This window comes from Choloepus didactylus, chromosome 7, assembly GCF_015220235.1.
Source record: "Choloepus didactylus isolate mChoDid1 chromosome 7, mChoDid1.pri, whole genome shotgun sequence".
Classification (NCBI taxonomy): domain Eukaryota; kingdom Metazoa; phylum Chordata; class Mammalia; order Pilosa; family Megalonychidae; genus Choloepus; species Choloepus didactylus.
The window spans coordinates 2,316,227-2,337,250 of NC_051313.1; the positions used below are offsets into that span (position 1 = coordinate 2,316,227).

General features: G+C 44.5%; 1 protein-coding gene across 4 annotated transcripts in view; it reads left to right on the forward strand.

Moving 5' to 3' along the window:
* Positions 1-21,024, forward strand: part of SHPRH (SNF2 histone linker PHD RING helicase) — a 104,496-nt gene that overhangs the window by 72,696 nt on the left and 10,776 nt on the right. For all 4 annotated transcript variants that reach the window (XM_037842263.1, XM_037842262.1, XM_037842264.1 and 1 more), the window contains 2 exons: positions 8,840-8,911; positions 11,313-11,501. In XM_037842263.1, the coding sequence (XP_037698191.1) occupies positions 8,840-8,911; positions 11,313-11,501 (261 nt within the window). The remainder of the gene's footprint in view (positions 1-8,839; positions 8,912-11,312; positions 11,502-21,024) is intronic.

Consider the following 21,024-nt stretch of genomic DNA (forward strand, 5'->3'; position numbering starts at 1 on the left):
CCACCAGATCAGCATGAGTTTTTGGATTGAGGTGATCAGCTTCTCACCTCTCAACCTAACTGACTCACAGGTAAGGACAACATAACGTTCCCCCTGTCTCTGCAGCTTGTTTATACTTGATGGGATCTGGCATGCAGTAAGAAACTACAAGAAATGTAAAGGCAGGAAAATGCGATCAGTAATTAAAGAAGAAAATGGACAATGGAAGCTGGCCTACAGAGAATCTAGATTGCAGACCTTAGCAGAAAGGGACTTGAAAGTAATTACGATAAATATGTTCACGAGAGGAAAAGGCAGATGGCATAGATAAAGTAAATTGGAATCTATAAAATAGAATCAAGTGGACATTTAGAACTGTAAAATAAAGTGTATGAAGTTAAGAACCCATAGGATAGAGAGCAGAAACAGAAAAAGACAGGATTAGCAAACTCAAGTACAGTTCATTAGAAAATACCCAATTTGAAGAAGCAAAGAGAGAAAAATAGCAGAACAGAGTAAAAGAGACGTGGGTGCAGCCGTCCAGTCTGGCACTCACTTCCTCCGAGGTGCAGGAGGAAACGAGGCGAGAAGGGCAGGAGCAGCCTGAAGAGGGAATGGCTGGGAATTTTCCAAAACCGATGCGAGACAGTATGACAGTGTCTTAACAGATTCAGGAAGCTCAGAGAACCCCGAGCAAAATAAATAATAATTTTAAAAAACATCTGGATATTGCACAGTCAAAATGCTGAAAACCAAACATAATTAAAATATTTTAAAAGCAGCTAGGGTTGGGAGAAAAAAAGACATACTTTTTCTCAAAATTTTATTTTTTCAAAATACTTTCAAAGGACCGCCAATAAAACTGTGTTAACTACATAGAGAAGCTGTGGAAACCAGATTATAGGGGAACTGCATCTTTAAAATTCTGAAAGGAAAAACCTGCCAACCTAGAATTCTATATTTAGAGAAATATCTTTTTTTAAAATAATGAAATAAGGATGTTTTCAGACAAGAATCCATCACCAGTGGACTCAAAACAAGAAATGTTAAAAGAGATTCTTTGGCCTGAAGGAAAGTTATTGAACGGAAGGAAAGCAAGGGGAAGCTCCCATGTGAAGGTCAGTGTCACCGAGTGCTTGCTGGTCCTGCAGCAGGGCCAGGTGGGACGTGCAGCCCAGGACCGACCCTGAGGCCACGGTGGCCACAGGAAGCAGTGGAGGTCAAGGGGACACTGGGAAGGTCAGTGGCAGTGCTGGCTGGTCCTGCAGCAGGGCCAGGTGGGACGTGCAGCCCAGGACCGACCCTGAGGCCACGGCAGCACAGTGGAGGGAGGGGCAGGGTCAGCTTGTGCAGAGGCTCCTGCACACATCAGGAGGTGTGACATGTGACATAGGCCAAGGACAGAACTGTAATTGGGGTAATGACTCAGAGGAATACAAGGATATATCACTAAATTAGTAGAGGAGACAAATTTGAATAAAAAATACTTAATCCAAAAGAAGGCAGGACTGGAGGAATAAAGGAGCAAAGAACAGGTGGGACAAATAAAAACAGACGACAGGATGGAGGACTGGAACCCTACTCCATCAGTTATATTAAATATAAAAACAGTAAACTACTTGATGTTTACAGGAGGCATACTTTGACTATAATGAAATAAAAGGATGGCAATGAATGCATAATGAAAGTAAAAGCAAAAGAATGGAAAATGATGTATGTATCGTGCAAGCACTTTCCAAAAGAAAGCTGGCGTGGCACTATATCAAACAAAATAGTTTTTAAGAAAAGAAGTATTACTAGAGTTAAGGATTTTGGCACTTCATATGATAAAAGTTCTAGTTCAGCAATTTTAAATTGCTTCGAACCAAGTCACATAGCTTCAAAATATATAAAGCAAAACCTGGTAGAAATAAAAGAGAAATAGTCAAATTTATACCCTTATTTGGAGATTTTTAACATACCTCTCTCAGTAACTGAGAAAACAAAAACACAAAAATCAGTAAGGATGTCAAAAATTTGAACACTATGACCCAGTCAACACATCCAATTGCAGATTACACATTTTTGAATGTACGTAGAATACTTACCAAAATAAACCTTTGCTGGTTCAAAGAACAACTCTTAAATTTCAAAAGATTAAAATTTTACAAGAATATGTTTTCTGACTAATGAGAAAGTAAACAAAATCAATAGTAGAATGATAACCAGGTAAATCCCAAATTGTTTGGAAATCAACCACCGACTTCTAAATAACCCGTGGGTCAAACAAGAAGTCAAAATGGAAAGTAGAAAACATTCAGAAGTGAATAAAAATGAAAATATGTGACACCGTGCAAATAAACCATGCTTAGAGGAAAATTTATAGCTTTACATCAGGGGTCTATAAGCTGCCACATGTAGGACAAATCTAGTTCACCACCTGCTTTTGTAAATAAAGCTTTATTGGAATACAGCCATGCTCTTTTGTTTACATATTGACTATGGCTGCTCTCCTGTTACAAGTGCAGAGTGGAGTATTTGTGACAGACCATCTGGTCCACAAAGCCCAAAATATTTACCATCTGTCTCTTTGTGGACAAAATCTGTCAACCCCTGCTTTAAATGCATGTATTAGAAGAGAAGAAATATTGTAAGTTATGGGAAGTAATTTACAAAAAGCCACAATAATTCCCCTCCCTGCACCCATGCCCTCAGACCTACCCAACTCTCCCACGCTGGTTCTGGGCTTAGTCGGAAAACGTGATTTTGGCCGTATGCCACAAGGAGGGCCTTGACGAGCCATGCACGCTGGAGTTCACCTGTCTTCTGCTCTTCAGAATCTGAGGCCCTGTGTGAAGAAGCCCAGGGTCGTGTTCTGGAGGCTGAGAGGCCATGGGAACCGAGGCCTCAGCTCAGCTCCCACTGGAGGACACGCTCCCGAGGCCGTCGGAGTCACTCAGTCCCAGAACTCTTCAGGGTACATGCAGAATCCTGAGAAATCATAAATCTTTATTTCAAGCCACTGAGGTTTTAGTGGCTTACTATATGGCAAGATTATCTGAAGCAGAAATCTGTAATTAACAGATGAAAAGATTGCTTCATTTGTTCCACTTTTCAAAATGCCTGCATGCATACATTTTAGTTAATGAAAATGTTTTGAACCCTTAGAGTTGCTGAATCCATCCATAATTTAGCTTTTCTTTTTAACTGCTTATTAAAGTCAAAAGGATAATCAAAAATGATTTTTGAAACATTTTAACTATTTGGTTTGTGAAACCACAAACCTTAAAGCATTAGTGTTCTTCACATCTGTTCCTTTTTAAAACCCATCCATTTGGTGACTGTTTTGAAGCTTTTTCAATTTCTGTAAATAATTTGAAAGAGATTCTGAAGAGCTATTATACTTTGATATAATTTCCAGGCATAGATAGGTCTTAAATTAGTAATATTTCTACTTTCTAGTTAGTTGTTTTGCCTTACTGAGATAAGAAAAGGGATGCTGAGAAGCCAGTATTTATAAGCTACATTATACATACTCGCCATGTCTGTTCCCACATAATCACAAACCAAGTGGGCATGCAGGATCTTTAGTTCCGGTTTCCTCCACAGTTGTAAGGAGTCTTTATTTCAAAGTTCCAAATTATATTTTTGAAAGTAATCTGTGCTTCTTTGTAGCAAAATCTAGCTTGAAAATAAAATTTAGAGAATTAGCTATGTCATATTTTGCTTTTAATTTTGCTTCCTACTACAGGCATACCTCATTTTCTTGCTCTTCACTTTATTGTACTCCACTTTATTGTGCTTCACAATACTGCATTTTTTACAGATTGAAGGTTTGTGGCAACACTGCTTCAAACAAGTCTTTTGGCATCATTTTTCAACAGCCTGTGCTCACATCATGTTGTGTCACAGTTTGGCAGTTCTCACCATATTTCACACTTTTTCATTATTATTATCTCTGTTACGGTAGCATGTTAATAGGGATTGTCGATGTTACTATTGTAATTGTTTTGGGGTGCCGTGAGCTGCACCGTGTAAGACGGTAAACGTAGTCAGTAAACGTGTGTTCTCACTGCCCCGCCGACCAGCTGTTCCCCGTCTCTCTCCCACTCCTGGGGCCTCCCTGTTCCCTGAGACATGACAAATCAAAATTAGGCCAGTTGATAACCCTACAGTGGCCTCTGGGTGTTCAAGTGAAAGGAAAAGTCGCACATTTTTTGCTTTAAATCAAAAGCTAGAAATGATTAAGCTTAGTGAAGGAGGCATGCCGAAAGCCGATACCAGCCGAAAGCTAGGCCTCTTGGGCCAGTTAGCAAAGTTGTGAATGCAAAGGAGGAGTTTTTGAAGGATGTTAAAAGTGCTACCTCAGTGAACACACAAATAAGAAAATGAAACAGTTTTATTGCTGCTATGAAGGTTTTAGTGGTATGGATAGAAGATCAAACCAATCACAGCATTCCCTTAAGCCAAAACCTAATCCAGAGCAAGATGCTAACTCGCTTCAGTTTTACGAAGGCTGAGAGAGGTGAGGAAGCTGCAGTAGGGAAGTTTGAATCTTGCAGGGGTTGTTGGTTCTTGAGGTTTAAGGAAAGAAGTCATCTCCATGACATAAAAGTGCAAGTGCTGGTGTAGAAGCTGCAGCAAATTATCCAGATTTAGCTAAGATGATTGATGATAGTGGCTACACTCAACAACAGATTTTCACTGTATGTGAAGCAGCCTTCTATTGGAAGAAGATGCCATCTGGAACTTCATGCCTAGAGAAGAGACATCAGTACCTGGTTTCAAAGCTTCAAAGAACAGTCTGAGTCCCTTGTTAGAGGCTAATGCAGCTGGTGACTTTAAGTTGAAGCCAGTGCTCATTTAGCATTCCAGAAGTCCTCTGGTCCTTAAGAATTAGCTAAATCTACTCTGCCTGTGTTTTTTTGTTTTTGTTTTTTTTTTCTTTAGGCAAGATAGGCTGGTAATTATTTTGCCCACATTGTGATTATTTTTTTTTTTTCATTTTTATTGGGATTGTTCAGATACCATACAATAATCCAGAGATCCAAAGTGTACAATCACTTGCCCCTGGGTACCCTCATACAGCTGTGCATCCATCACCACACTTAATTTTTGTTCAGTTTTTAGAAACTTTTCATTACTCCACATAAGAAATAAAGTGAAAGATAAAAAAAAGAAAAAAAGAAAAGGAAACTTGAATACTCCCCTATCCCTAACCAACCCCCCACAATTGTTGACTCATAGTGTTGATGTAGTACATTTGTTACTGTTTATGAAAAAATGTTGAAATACTACTAACTGTAGTATATAGTTTGCAATAGGTATATATTCCTTCCCTATATGCCCCTCTATTGTATTGTATTCTAATTGTATTGTCATACATTTGTTCTGGTTCATGGAAGAGATTTCTAGTATTTGTACAGTTGATCATGGACATTGCCCACCATAGGATTCAGTTTTATACATTCCCATCTTTTGAGCTCCAGCTTTCCTTCTGGTGACATATATGACTGAGCTTCCCCTTTCCACCTCATTCACACACCATTCAGCACTGTTAGTTATTCTCACATCTTGCTACCGACACCTCTGTTCATTTCCAAACATTTAAGTTCATCCTAATTGAACATTCTGCTCATACTAAGCAACCACTCCCCATTCTTAAGCCTCACCCTATATCTTGGTACCTTATATTTCATGTCTATGAGTTTACATATTATAATTAGTTCCTATCAGTGAGACCCTGCAATAATTGTCCTTATATGTCTGGCTTATTTCACTCAGTATATTGCCCTCGAGGTTTTGTCATCAACACATTTTTTTTTAATATGGTTTTGTTCACTCACCATACATTCCATCCTAAGTAAATAATCGATGGTTCTCTGTATGATCATATATTTATGTGTTCACCGCCTTCACCACTATCTATATAAGGGCATCTGCATTTCTTCCACAAGGCAGGAGGGAGAGTCAAAGAAGGTAGAGAGGCAAAAGAAAGAGGGGAAAAAAAATGACAGCTAGGAAGCAGCAAAAGGAAAAATAACCTTAAATCAAAGTACAGTAAAGAATCAGACAACACCAGCAATGTCAAGTGTCTAACATGCCTCCCCTATCCCCCCTCTTATCTGCATTTACCTTGGCATATCACCTTTCTTACATTAAAGGAAGCATAATACAATGATTCTGTTAGTTACAGTCTCTGGTTTATGTTGATTGCATCCCTCCCCCAATGCCTCCCCATTTTTAATACCTTGCAAGGTTGACATTTGCTTGTTCTCCCTCATAAAAGAACATATTTGTACATTTTATCACAATTGTTGAATACATTTCACCAAGTTACACAGTCCCAGTCTTTGTCTTTCCTCCTTTCTTCTGGTGTCTCACATGCTCCCCACCTTCCTCTCTCAACCGTATTCATAGTTATCTTTGTTCAATGTACTTATACATTGATGTGCTGCCATCTCCCAAAATTTTGTTCCAAACCACACACTCCTGTCTTCTATCACTCTGTAGTGCTCCCTTTAGTATTTCCTGTAGGGCGGGTGTCTTGTTCACAAAGTCTCTCATTGTCTGTTTGTCAGAAAATATTTTGAGCTGTCCCTCATATTTGAAGGACAGCTTTGCTGTATATAGGATTCGTGGTTGACAGTCTTTTTCAGTATCTTAAATATATCACACCACTTCCTTCTTGCCTTCATGGTTTCTGCTGAGAAATCCGCACATAGTCTTACTAAGCTTTCTTTGTATGTAATGGATTGCTATTCTCTTGCTGCTTTCAGGATTCTCTTTGTCTTTGACATTTGATAATCTGATTATTAAGTGTCTTGGCGTAGACCTATTCAGATCTCTTCTGTTTGGAGTACGCTGCGCTTCTTGGATCTGTAATTTTATGTCTTTCATAAGAGATGGGAAATTTTCATTAATTATTTCCTCTATTATTGCTTCTGCCCCTTTTCCCTTCTCTTCTCCTTCTGGGACTCTAATGATACTTACATTATTGTACTTTGTTTCATCCTTGAGTTCCTGGAGACATTGCTCATATTTTTTCATTCTTTTCTCCATCTGCTCCTTTGCATGTAGGCTTTCAGGTGTTTCATTCTCCAGTTCCTGAGTGTTTTCTTCTGCCTCTTGAGATCTGCTGTTGTATGTTTCCATTGTGTCTTTCATCTCTTGTGTTGTTCCTTTCATTTCCATAGATTCTACTAGTTGTTTTTTTGAACTTCTGATTTCTGCCTTATATATGCCCAGTGTTTTCTTTACAGCCTCTATCTCCTTTGCAATATCTTCTCTAAACTTTTTGAATTGATTTAGCATTAGTTGTTTAAATTCCTGTGTCTCAGTTGAAGTGTACATTTGTTCCTTTGACTGGGCCATAACTTTGTTTTTCTTAGTGTAGGTTGTAATTTTCTGTTGTCTAGGCATGGTTTCCTTGGTTATCCAAATCAGGTTTTCCCAGACCAGAACTACTCTGCCTGTGTTTTATAGATGGAACAAAAAAGCCTGGATGGCAGCACACGCTTCAACATGGTTTACTAAAGATTTTAAGCCCACTGTTGAGACCTCTTGCTCAGAAAAATCAGAATATTTCTGCTCATTGACAGTGCACTTGGTCACCATTGTACATCTCTGATGGAGATGTACAATGAGGTTAATGTTGTTTTCATGCCTGCTAACAAACCTGTGGATTGAGGAGTGATTTTGACTTTCAAGTCCTATATTTAAGAAATACATTTCATAAGGCTATAGCTGCCATACATAGTGATTCCTCTGATGGATCTGGGCAAAGTCAATTGAAAACCCTCTGGAAAGATTTTACCATTCTAGATGCCATTGAGAATATTTATGATTCACGGGATGAGGTCAAAATAACATTAACAGGAGTTTGGAAGAAGTTGATTCCAACCCTCATGGATGACTTTGAGGAGTTCAAGACTTCAGTGGAGGAAGGAACTGCAGATGTGGCGGAAATAGCAAGAGAACTAGGATTAGAGGTGGAGCCTGAAGATGGGACTGAATTGCTGCCATCTCACGATAAGACTTGAACAGATGAGGAGTTGCTTCTTATGGATGAGCAAAGTGAACAGTTTCTTGAGATGGTGAAGATTTAGAATATTACATTAAATAGGTTGAAAAAGCAGAGGCAGGATTTAAGAGGATTGACTCCGATTTTGGAAGAAGTTCTGTGGATAATATGCTATCAAACAACATTGCATGCAACAGAGAAATCTTTCATGAAAGGAAGGGTCAGTTGGTTTTGGCAAACTTCATTGTCCTGCTTTAAGAAACTGCCACAGCTACCCCAGCCTTCAGCAACCACCACCTGATCAGTCAGCAGCCAGAGACATCGAGGCAAGACCCTCCTCCAACAAAAGATTACGAACACTGCAGGCTCAGATGATGGTTCGCATTTTTTAGCAATAAAGTATTTTTAAATTAAGGTATGTTTGTTTTTTTGTTTGTTTTTTAGGCTTAATGCTATTGCATATTTAAATGACCACCGTATTGTGTAAACATAACTTTTATATGTACTGGCAAAAACCTTGACTGGCCTTATTGTGATGTTCACTTTATTGAGGTAGTCTGGAACTGAATCCACAATATGCCTGAGGTGTGCTTGTATAATCAGAAACACAGTAATATAACTTGACCATACTAAATAAAATTTTTCCTTTTTTCTTGTTCACTCTTTGAATAAATGTTATTTTGTAACTCCCCAAATTAGTATTAGGTAATATATAAGTAATTAAGTCATCCAAATTATTCGGTTGTTTAAATTGCAATTGGCAGCATTTACTTCTATAAATCGGTTGTAATATGTATATCAGGTTTTAACTGTAAAGGTATAACTAATATTTTTTTTAATTCTTTCTGTTTTGGACAGTCTCAAGACAAAACGTCAGGAGGTATTAATCCAGAACCTTGTCCAATCTGTGCTCGGCAGCTGGGAAAGCAGGTGAAATTATAATACACATCACATGTATTTATAAAGCCCTTCACTGTTTTCAAGGACCTCTACATACAACCCTCCTCTCTCTCCCTCCGTCCTTCCCCCCCCCACCCCTCTTCATGGCAACTTCGTGTGAAATGTAAGAATTACCTCCATCCTGAAAGTGGGGCCAGGTTTAGGCAACCAGTTCAGGTGACATCATTGTGCAGTGTGTTCCTAAATGACAGCTGAAAGAATATTTCTAGAATGACTCCATCTATTTCATTAAAGGTGCATCATTTTGAACATTGTTCCAAGTCACTGGATTTTGTCAGCTAACTAGACTTTGTCTGTTTAGCGTGGTTATTTGGTAATTGCACAGGAAAATAGCATAGCAAGCGTTGATTAGCTTGACAAGGGCTTACAAAGGTGGAGTAGCATCGCTGTCACTTGGCACTGTTACTATCTCATGATACCAGCTTTTATCAGTTCAGTACAAACACCATCTCCCCTGGAGGAATGGAGACATGGTTTTTAGAAGGCTGTTATGTCCTTTAAGTATGAGCATGTTTTTTTGTGACTATCGGAGTACAAATGTGTGTAGCACATCCTGCACTGTTCATTCTCCTTGAGGAGATTCGTATTTTTATCTTACCAACTGTAATTTATGGAACTATAAATTCTTGCTTTGTATGATAAATCAATACACACACATCAGAATGCTCACTGCTTTTCAAAATTTGAAAGATCAGCATATTAAACTAGTTGAAGTTACCCCGAGCTGTTGTTTTCCTGTGGACCTAATAGGGAAACCTGAATGTATGAGTTCCATATCGTTTCTAATGATGATCAGGAAGAAAGTCCTTTCAGTTTCCATGATTTCTGGAGAAGGTCAGCTTTCAGGGACACTCTGTTTGGTGATGGCGTACAAGGGCAGACACTGCACTGAAAGCCGAGCAAAAGACGGCAACCAGGTGCAGGTTCTGGAGACTTCTGACAGGTGTGATAGGGTGAAGGTGGGAAGGCCCTTGACACAGCAGCGTCTCGTTTGCTTCTGGGTGTGATGAGGTCCACACAGATGGGTTGTCTCCGAAATTTTAGTCAGTTTTTGTCCTGAGCGTTTACCATCTTAAGTTCATAAGCCTGGTTTCCAGCACCTAGGAAAGCTGATCGATCGCAGTAAGAGGAATAACGCTGCACGTTTCTAACAGTTTCGTGCCCACCATCTGCAAGAAGGCTGGCCCTTCCCCTCAGTGCCCCCCCCCCCATTTCAGGACCTGCCAGGTGCCTCTTACGAGCCGGCTTGGTGCCCTTGGAGGCCTTGCCGTTGGTCCCGCCTTCTCCTGGGCTGCTTCCTTTAACCTGCCAGCACTGTCGATGCCCTGCTTTCCTCGGGGCAGGTGCAGGTGTGGCGGGCCCATCCTCCTGCTCAGCATGTGCATTCCACGCTCCCCTGAGCCACAGTAGACGTGTCCTTCACCTCCATAGGCCGGGGGAGCACAGGCTGCTGGGTGGTGCTGCTTCATGTCACCCACAAACACCAGGAAACAGCTTCCGCCTCTCACTGCAGCCTCCGCCTCTCACTGCAGCCTCCGCCGCTGAAGGCGCTGCACAGGTCCTCAGGAGCCAAAGTGCAGCTGGGGGACAGTGTGAACTGCATCACCCAGAAAACCCGAATAGCCCCTGGCCCAATGCCAGTTCACAGCCAGGCTTACCAGCCTCACTGCCCGTGCCCCCATCCTGCAAACACAGCTGGGGTTTTGGAGCCACTCAGCAACAGCCAGTGTGTTGTTTTTCTCTGTTTTTTTTAAAAAAGGTAAAAAGTGTGTGTATGATGACATAGCTTTTAGACCTGGCACCCATACTGTATCTAACGTTCTCCTGCACCCGCCTTGGTCTCTGTGGGATGCTCCAGAGAGTCACAAGACGATTATTTTACTTTTCTTGAAGTAGGACAAGGGGTTTTTCAGGCAAGGTCTTTTCATTTTTTAATGTAACCTTCCTCTTTAAAAATAAACCCCATGAGCTCCTAGCCCATCTCCTTTTCTGTAAAAGTGCTTTAACCTGTAAAGATGTAGGTCCATTTAGTAAATTGAAAAGAGCATGCTGAGTACTCTTAGCAGGGGTTCTTCTCAGCCCCTCTTCTGTATTTGCTGAAGGAGTAATTTGCACTTTCCTGAGTGTTGAAGGTGAACTCCAAGGTGGTGGCCACTGCCTGGGGATGCTCCGTCTTGGGTGAGCAGAGCTGAGTTTGGGGGTGCCTACTTGGCTTGGACCCCGGGAAATGAGTCAGAGGCACAGCCTGGCCTTAGGATTGAAAGAGTGCGAATGTGTGGGAGGGTGAGGGGGTGGTGGCTCCCTTGCCTCGGTGGCTTTGCAGTTGGCCTGGGAGCGTCCGGCTGAGGCCCCTCCGTGTGTTCCTGTGCAGTGGGCGGTGCTGACCTGCGGGCACTGCTTCTGCAACGAGTGCGTCTCCATCATGATCGAGCAGTACAGCGTCGGCTCCCACCGCAGCGCCATCAGGTGCGCCATCTGCCGCCAGACCACGCCCCACAAGGACATCTCCTACGTGTTTACCTCCGAGGTGGCGAGCTGTGCCACGGACCTGCCTGTGAAGGTAGCGGGGGCGGGGAGGCGCAGGGACACGGCCCAGGGGCGCTTTGCGGGAACAAGGGGTGTGGGAGGGCAGGCCGCGGGCCGAGGGGTCCGGGGATGGGCGCGGAGCTGGGGGACGCGGCACCGGACAGGGTGCAGGGCAAGGCACGGGGACACGGTGCGTGGGGTGTGGGCCGGGTGCAGGGGCAGCCACAGCAGGCTGGAGGGAAGCGGCGGCTGGCAGGCGTGGGCACGGGGCCCGGGAGCAGGTGGCGTGGGAGCCGTGTGGTGGGCGGGCAGCCTCAAGCGCTTTCCAGCAGGTCCGCTGCCGCCGTGGCGGGGAGCTTCCAGGGGGCCGAGTCCCTGTTCCTGTCCCTTCTGCAGTGTTTCTGTGCCCTGCAAAGAGATGAGGCTCTGGTTAAGCTGGAGATCAGTGTTTTTAAACTTTTCCTCATTCTGGTCGGATCTTGGATAGTGAAAATGTGAACAGGCATAAAGACGGATGGGCCTGGATGCCAGTGCGGCCGCTGTGGGGTGGCAAGGAGCCGCTCACCTCCACGCAGCCGGGCTTTCCCGTGCTTCATTCGGGATTTTAGGAAAAGCTCTATAATCTGAATTCCAAACAGATCATAATTGGGATTTCTGCCTAAAGAGCGTTTATTTAATGAAAAACCTTGGCTAGACATTTTTGTTTTTTGTTTTCCTTAAAGGTCCTTTTTTTCCCTAACCAGACTTGGGCAAAGGACAAATCAATGCAGATCAACAGCAGAGGAAGGCCTCGGGGAGGGGCTCAGGAAAGAGCACATCTCTCTGTTAACACACTCAGTACTTTCTTCCCCTGTAGTTTAAAGATGTACAGTCTGAAAGTTACTGCCAGGAGTTAGGCAGTTGTTAAGAAGATTTGCTGTTTTTTCCCACTGTTACTGAGTAAAACCTGAGAATACCAGTCATGGTGTTTTCTAGTGTGTTGCAATGAGCAGAATCCCAAAGTTGGAATGAATTGCCCTGCACCACCCAGCCACCCCTTCATTCACTCTATGCGTTTGTCGGACTCGTGCTGTGTGCCAGGCCGTGTGCTGGGCCTCATGGATGCTTCTCTGGGCTTAAACATGCTGTGGCTGCTGCCCACGGGGCTGGACAGCATGGCCAGGGAGGACCGTCACGTGTGAGGGCTACGATAAGCAAACAAAAGGTATGTCCGCGGGACGAGGGACTGCAGTGAAGCAGGTCTTGAAAGGAGGAGCAGTTAGCCCATCCTGGGGAGGATGGCCGTGCCCCTGTGGGGAGGAGGGTCCCAGGCAGATAAAAACCCATCGGATGCAGGCCCAAGGCAGGAAGGAGCTGCCTGGCCCGGAGCGGCCGCGACAGAGCATAGAGGGAAGCTGGGTACATAGGAGGGCTTGAGAATTTTGTTTTCAGATAAGCAAAAGCCATTACTTGCTGTAAGCAGGGAAGTGTCGTGATTGGATTTGGGTTTTAAGAAATGCTGCAGTGTGGAAAACAGAATTTGGAGAGAGCAGTTGGCAGGTGCCTGCGGCAGTGCCATTGGCTTTGGTGAGGTTGGTGGTGGTGGAGAGGGAGCTGGATGGTGAGCTCAGAGCTGGTTCCACTCAGCTGATGAGTTAGATAGGAGACTGGAGGGCTGAGGGAAGAAGCAGAATTCGTAGATGACCCTCTGGTTTCCGATGTGAAAAACCTACCGTTCCTGCAATCGGGAGTTTTAGAAGAGGAGGGCATTTCCACGTGTTGAATATGAGGTGCTTGGGGCAGACAAGCATCCAGCAGGCACACTGTGCAGAGCTGGAGACGGGGACTCCGGGTCACCACAGGGAGAACTGTTGAAATCTGAGGAGGAAGCGGGAATACCTGGGGAAAAGTAGAGAAGAGAAGCTAGCTTCAGAGCAAGTCCTGCAGACCCCAGAGCTTTCTAAGGTGTAATGACAAGAGACAGCCTGGGAAAGGAGACCTGGACCCAGGCGTCCAGGAAGCCACAGGAGGCCTCTTGGGGCCAGGCAGTGTCCATGGAGTCAGCTGCAACGAGGACCGGTCTGGCCAGTGGTGCGCGTCCCATTCCATCCCGGTGGGAGTGTAGAGGCAGAAGGCCCATCCAAAGAGGGTGAGGAGCGAATGGGAAGTAAATAAGCAGAGCAAGAAAATGCACAACTGCATCCTCAATTTAGCAGTGAGGCAGAAGCTCGGGAGGCACAGCCAGGAGGAGCTGGGAGTCAGGAAGACTCTGCATCTTTTTACTTGTATTTTGTTTAAGATGAGAGATTCTTGAGCATGTTGAATCTCCAGTAAAGAGGGGTAGTTTGAACACTCTGGAGAGAGAAAGGATAATCTGTAATGTAAGCTTCTTGGAAGGACGGGGAAAAGGCTGAGGTACGGATGGACGGTAGAGGCCCATGGAAACCCCAGGGCTGCTGTAGGTGGACGACTTGGACAGGAAGCTGTGGTCTGGGCCTGGGTCACTGCAGGTGACCAGAGAAGGTGCCAGAAGGGGAAACAGGCCTCGAGGGGACAGCGCATGATGTCTGGAGTTGGGGTGGGGGTGCAGGCTGTGAGTCAGGCACCAGTGTCCTTACTGATGAAGTGTTGTGTCCGGTAAATGCCAGCAAAGGGTACAGGGAGGGGATAGCCAGGCTCCATGAGGCTCAGGAGAACGGAAACTTCTACAGCCTTGAGACCTGGCAACCTGGGCCCTGCGTGGGGACCAGCGAGGGCTTCGGCGCCCACAGGCAGGGAGTGTGGGCAGCAGTGCCATCCAGGAGAAGGCGGGATCCTGGACTCCCAGGCTCCATTAGAGGGCAGTGGGGAGCAGCCCTTCCCAGGAGGAACCAAACGTGACAGAGCGAGTCCATCATTCCACGGCTCATCCCCAAAGGGTCCAGGGTGGAAGGGGAAAAATGGGTCTGGGGTGAGTAAGAGGAGGAGCTCCCAGGGCCAGCTCTGCCCGCTGTGCTAGAACCAAGCCGTGAGCCCCAGGCCTAGCTCTGTCCACTTGCAGGAGCCTTCCTCGACATCCAAGACTGAGTTCTGGACCATTAGGTATCAGTGCACAATGCCTTTTACTATGTGCCAGCGTGGACATTGTCCCCCTCCCCACTCCTAGCTGCCTTCTGCCTCCTGCCTCCCTCCTGAGTGTTGTATCTGTGTCCCTGTCTGACACTTCCTTGCAGAAGCATCTGCTCTCTGCTCTCCAACTCGCTCCTCCCTCTCTGACTGTCTGAAACTCCCCACTGAATGTTCATGTCTCCTATCCTGGAGTTGAGAAGTGATCATGTATAAAAGAAAGATGGCTCTGTGTGAGTAATTCAGGAAGTAGTTCAACTATTCCGAAGCCCAGGTTTTTTTTTTTTTAGTATAATATTGTTTACTAACAAGTCCCTGCTCTTTGATAAACAAGCATGAGAGGTAACTTTTGTGTTCAGTGAAGTGTGTCTGTTATCTGGAATGTTCACATCACTCTCAGTGTTCATGTCAAGACTCTTGGACATATTGAACAATACGGTGTGATGATGCCACACGATAACACATGTGGTGCTTAATCATATAACCGATCTGTAGAAAAAGATATTCAGATGCTATCAAAATAGTGTTAAATGGAATTAGACATGGTTTTCTAGTGGTCTTTATTAGATACAAGAGATTTTATAATGTAAGAAATCCTCTTGATTGGCCCTAGAAATAAAATGAGCCTTAGGATCACAGATGTCCCCTTTGGTGGGTGCCTGGATGTTGCACAAATAAAGCCTTAGGGCTGTGCACCCTGACAGCGCTGTGACAGTATTCCTGAATGACCCTGAGAACCGACTGGGCAGCTCACAAAGTAAACAAAATTCCCCTTGCAAGTTCTGACAGCACCCGGCACATGGGTGGGAAGGCGGCCTCCTGGCAGAGCAGATGCCCACGTGGCCTGTCCCCATGTCCTCAGGGTGGCCAGGTTCCAGTCCAGGCAGCTTACCAGTGGAAGCCCTGATCCTATAGTGCTCAGGTCCTTGCGTCACAAAGTTTCTGTGTGGGAGAGAACAGAGCATGTGGCTGTGGCCTCCCACTCACACACTCCTGCTTCATCCTCACAACTTCAGAGCGTTTAGACATTCACTTGGGCTGCTTTTTAAAATAAAAATGTGTTTCAGGGCCCAGCCCCATAAATTATGATTCAGTAGATCCAGGATATGGGCCTGGAATTGGCATTTTAACAAGCAAATCTAGTGATAATAGAAATGTTTTAATCAGCTTTCTTGTAGAGAGAAGAAAATACTGTATTTGTGCATTCAAACTCCCAGAGAATCCCAGCAGTAGGGTGTGGTATTCCATATGGAGAATTCTGGGTTGGTGGCTTTTTGGTTTTTTTTGTTTTTAGTTTTTGTTAAATTAACTCAAAGGTGACTTCTAAGGTCTGTCTCATACTATTTAAGTATAATTAAAATAAACATTTAATTGGAAAAAAACTATTATAAAATTAACTAAGTTTAAAAAAGGTATACAGTAATTTGGTACATATAATCCACAGATGATTATATTTAAATATACTAATCTGAATTTTTATGTGATACTTGTACATGAATATTAACTGGTAAATTTAGAATGTAATTATGTGGTTTTATTGGGAAGTGTCATGAATAAATAATTATTATAATTACAAAACAATTTCTGCTCACTGGCCAAGGCAGCACTTGTAATTCTGTAAGTATTAGTGAGCCTCATGTTGAAGGTTGCCACATTTTGCAATAAACTGAACATGCAGTAGAGACTTAAGAACATAAAGTATAAATTATCCTTATGACATTGCCCTGTGAAAAACTTGTACTGTGTGAACTCTCAACTCCATTAAAACGTGGGGAGGACACTGTTCATGAGGAAGAGACTGTTTTATTCACTGCTGTGTCCCCAGCATCTAGGGCAGAGCCTGGCTTGAAATAATCAGTAAGGATTTGGATGGATGGACAGATGGATGGATGGATGGGCGGACGAATGGATGGTGTCTGCTTATAATACCCCTAAGAGCCTTTGGATCCAAATAAAATTTTTAACATTTTTGCAATTGCTAACTTATTCCTTGGAAATAATTATGCAAAATGTTAACAAGGACAGGATAATATTTCCAGGGTATGGTGTAGCTGGAGTTCCCACTGAACTGTGGTCAAGTGGCAACATGTGAAGCTCGAAGAACCCAGCCCTTGCCCAGGCATGTGCTTGGAAAGGATTCCAACCTCATGAGACCAGTCCACTCTGAATTGTGTTGTCGCTGCCGACAGGGATGTTCAGCGCGGAGAACAGGTGCAGACAGAAATAAAACAGCGTTAACTGACGTCACTCTGCTGAAGCCGCTGGAGCCCATGGGCACACTGGAGGGTTTGTTCCAAAGAGGAAAGCACAGGATCAAAGTCAGGAATGACAAAAAATGCAAGACAGGAAATGACCTTCTCTATACTAAACACCAGTCAGAAACATCATTCTTGACATTTGCAAGTTACAACTATTAGGGAAACCTAAGGAAAGAAAATTTTGTTACCTGCCACCATGTGCAATCCCAGTTGGTCATGTTTCTGATCAGAGAACATCATTCTCTACTGGAGAGAAAAAAAGAAAAGCTAAGGTATATAAATTTGTCTTCTTTAAAGTGATGTTCCTTGGTTGGATGAAGTCCTCAAAATGTCTCTAGACTCGAGACCTTTGATTCTTGTAGTATGTTTAACAGATGGCAAAAATCAATCCAAGTGATACAGGAAAGGTGACACTGTTATCTTCCTGTTTGAGAAGTGAGTGGTCCCGTCTGACAGGTGGAGCGTGGGAAGGGGGTCAGGGCAGGCGAGGTGAGCAGAGAGGTCAGAGGCGGCAGAGGGCGCTGGTGAAGGAACACAGTGGGCAGCTGTCTCTTGGTCGGCTGCAGATCGCCAAGCTCTGCTGCAGATTGTCCCCCAAGATTCACCTTTATAGTATAAGTCACGAAAGGAAAACACAGTGCCGCAGTAACTTTCCAGGCATAGAGCATGTATTTTCCTTTGATTTATGTAGCAAGTTCGAGGAGCCCTTTGCTGCTGCATTAGAGAGACCTCATCCCTGTTCTTCCTCTCCCTCCAGGTGAGGGTCTCGGCAGATCGGGCGTAGAGTGGAGCCAGCTGCAGTCCTCCATCTGCGGCAAACACAGGGTCCCTCCCCTTTCCTTCATATGACCCCAGGAAGGAAAAGCAGCCCCTCGCTCCAGGATTGCACAGGGGAAGCATGCACATCCGTTCTGGGGGAGATGAGGGGATACAGGCTAAATCAGGCACTACTCGATCGCTTTATTAGGATTCTTTCAGTCAACTGGGTAGATGGCACAGAAACAAAGCTGAGTTTTCTGCCCTTTTAACCCATTTAATGACTTTGAACTCAAAGTTTAGATTTTCAGAAATTTCTACAGGAGCCTAAAACTGTAGAGCTACCTTATTCCAATCCAGTTTAACTTTGTGACAAAATTAGTCCATGACCTAACAGTAGATCAGCAGCTACATGACACTCTGATCTTTGCTTGTGCTGGGTGACCTTGAGGCCAAACTTCTTGAGGAACGGTCAGTCCCTGTGGGCCTTTGGTGCTGAGTTCTCTGCTAATTCTTCAGGGCCTTCAGTTCCTATCCAAAGTCTGGGGCTTTTAACTTTGTACTTTATTTCCAGAAAATGAAGGACTGAACATCTTTGTAGCTATGTGAACCTGTTTTGTTTTGGTTTTGTTAATTAAATCACAAGTAAGAGAGCAAAGATCTTCTTAAAGAGCGTCTGATATGATTCTTGTGTTACTCTTAAGGAAGGGTGTTTTTTCCTTTAATTCACTGGTAATTGTTGCCATGTCCTTGGTGCTGCCTTCTCTTTCGAATGGGGACCGAGGTTGTGTTTCTGTCAGTGTTCCAGTTTGATGTATTATGTCCCCCCAAACGCCATTATCTTTGATGTAATCTTGTGTGGGCAGACGTATCAGTGTTGATTAGATTGTGATTCTTTGAGTGTTTCTGTGGAGATGCGCCCCACCCAGCTGTGGGTGATGACTCTGATTGGATAATTTCCATGGAGGTGTTACCCCACCCATTCAGGATAGGTCTGAGTTAAATCACTGGAGCCATATAAATGAGCTGACAAACAGAAGGAACTCAGTGCAGCTGAGAGTGACATTTTGAAGAGGAGCTACAGCCAAGAGGGACACTGAAGAATGCACAGAAGCTGAGAGAGGAGCTGCAGATGAGAGACTGTTTGAAGATGGCCGTTGAAGGCAGACTCTTGCTCCAGAGACGCTAAGAGAGAACAAGCACCCCAAGAGCAACTAAGAGTGACATTTTTGAGGAACTGCAGCCTAGAGAGGAATGTTCTGGGAGAAAGCCATTTTGAAACCAGAACTTTGGAGCAGACACCAGCCATGTGCCTTCCCAGCTAACAGAGGTTTTCCGGACACCATTGGCCATCCTCCAGTGAAGGTACCCGATTGCTGATGTGTTACCTTGGACACTTTACGGCCTTAAGTCTGTAACTGTGTAACCAAATAAACCCCCTTTTATAAAAGCCAATCCGTCTCTGGTGTTTTGCATTCTGGCAGCATTAGCAAACTAGAACACCCAGTCTGGCACTCGGGTTTGCTGGCGCCTTAGGGAGAGTGACCACAGAGAGAGCTGAGTGAAGGCAGAGAACAGGTATTAGGGCTTCTCTCCAAAGCTGGCCTTAGTCATGGATTCTCCAGACACAGAGGGAAAATCAGGCACTGACCCCAAAGTCAGCGCTGCTGGCGGCATGTCCAGCAAAGTTGAAGGGCCTAACTGGGAAGGCTGGGGATGAGGAGAGAAGGACATGAGCTTCAGAGGACAGGGGGGCCCACACGAAATGCAGCTTGATCTGCCACCACTGGACGGGATGGTCAGCAGTTGTGTGGGATTTCTGTGATTTCTATTCCAGTGTACTCTCCTTCCTAACATGAGTCATTCCAGCCTAACAAGCATCTGTGTCTTTCTGGCACAGCTGAAAAATAGCCATGCTGGACTGGGTCACCAGTCAGTTAACCCCTCCCGGGGTGCCCACATTTCCTTTCCTGTCTTTGCCTTCTCCAGGATCCCTGTGAGCCTTGGCTATGAATAATCCATCCCTGCTTCCTGTTTCCATCTTTGTGAACAAAGTAAATGTTTATTTTCTATAGTAATAACCACATCAGATAGTCCTTTAGACATTGGCAGATGGGAGCTGCCGTTCATTTACATATTGGAGGCAGAGGGAGGCATCAACAAGCAAGAGAAAGTGCAGGTGCTCCCCAAGATGGTGAAGGAAGGAGACGGTGTAGGTGCTCCCCAAGATGGTGAAGGAAGGAGACGGTGCAGGTGCTCCCTGAGGTGGTGAAGGAAGGAGACGGTGCAGGTGCTCCCTGAGGTGGTGAAGGAAGGAGACGGTGCAGGTGCTCCCTGAGGTGGTGAAGGAAGGAGACGGTGCAGGTGCTCCCTGAGGTGTTGGGAAGGAAGGAGATGGTGCAGGTGCTCCCTGAGGTGTTGGGAAGGAAGGAGACGGTGCAGGTGCTCCCTGAGGTGTTGGGAAGGAAGGAGACGGTGCAGATGCTCCCTGGGATGGTGAAGGAAGAAGATGAAGGTGCTCCCTGAGATTGTCAGTGAAGGAAAAGGTGCAGATATTCCCTGAGATGGTGAAGAGAGCATTCAGGCCAAACCGGCAGGATGCACAATGGATTTTTGTTTTTCTCCCCAGTCTGTAATGCACATTAGCCTGTATTTGGGGGTGAGAGGGTGTATCTTCTCATCTTTTTATATCCAGTTCTTGTCTGATAGGTGCATAGTAAATTCTGTTGGATATATGAGCCACTTGAATAATCAGATGTGGACTTACTTGAATGTTGAAGGGATTTGAGTGACAGGGACAGAGCAGGGGAGGGTCGCCCCAGGGGTCTCTGTGTTCACTTCCTTTGGCACTTCTTTTAGACCAGTCAGTGTCTTTTCAGCCTTCTTTTGAAACTGCTTGTCATTTGGAAATTTATAAAGCACAGTAAATGAGCAAGGAAGAAAAAGCTCACGACTAAGGGACTAATGTTGTAGGAATCCGTGTTTCTAAAGGTTGGAAATAAAAGCACAGAGTTTACTGTCCTCATTACCCTTGCTTATTACCCTTGCCTGTAGCTGTTGATGGACAGAAAATCCGTGTTTTTCAACTGGAATGAGAAGGCACCAATCTTCCATGGCTGGCTTCTGTGAACACTGGTCCCAAGGGTTCCATTACCCAATACCCAACACAAAACTCTCCTGGAGCCTGCTCTGCTTGGGTCAAGTCAGGTTCCCAGCCTGTCATGACTGCTCTTGTCAGAGTGAATGGGAAAGATGGAGGCTGATCACTGGGTTTGATCAGCCTGCCATTGACCATTCTGAATGAATGAAGTTGGAAGATCAAATTATATTCTGATCCCCTTTTATTCTTATATTTTGTTTATTCCTAAGTGTTTCACTCAGCACTGTGGGGATTGATTGTTTCTTAAAAGTTCTTTTTTTCCATGTAATAAACTGGTTGGGTGCCTGCTGTTTACAAGA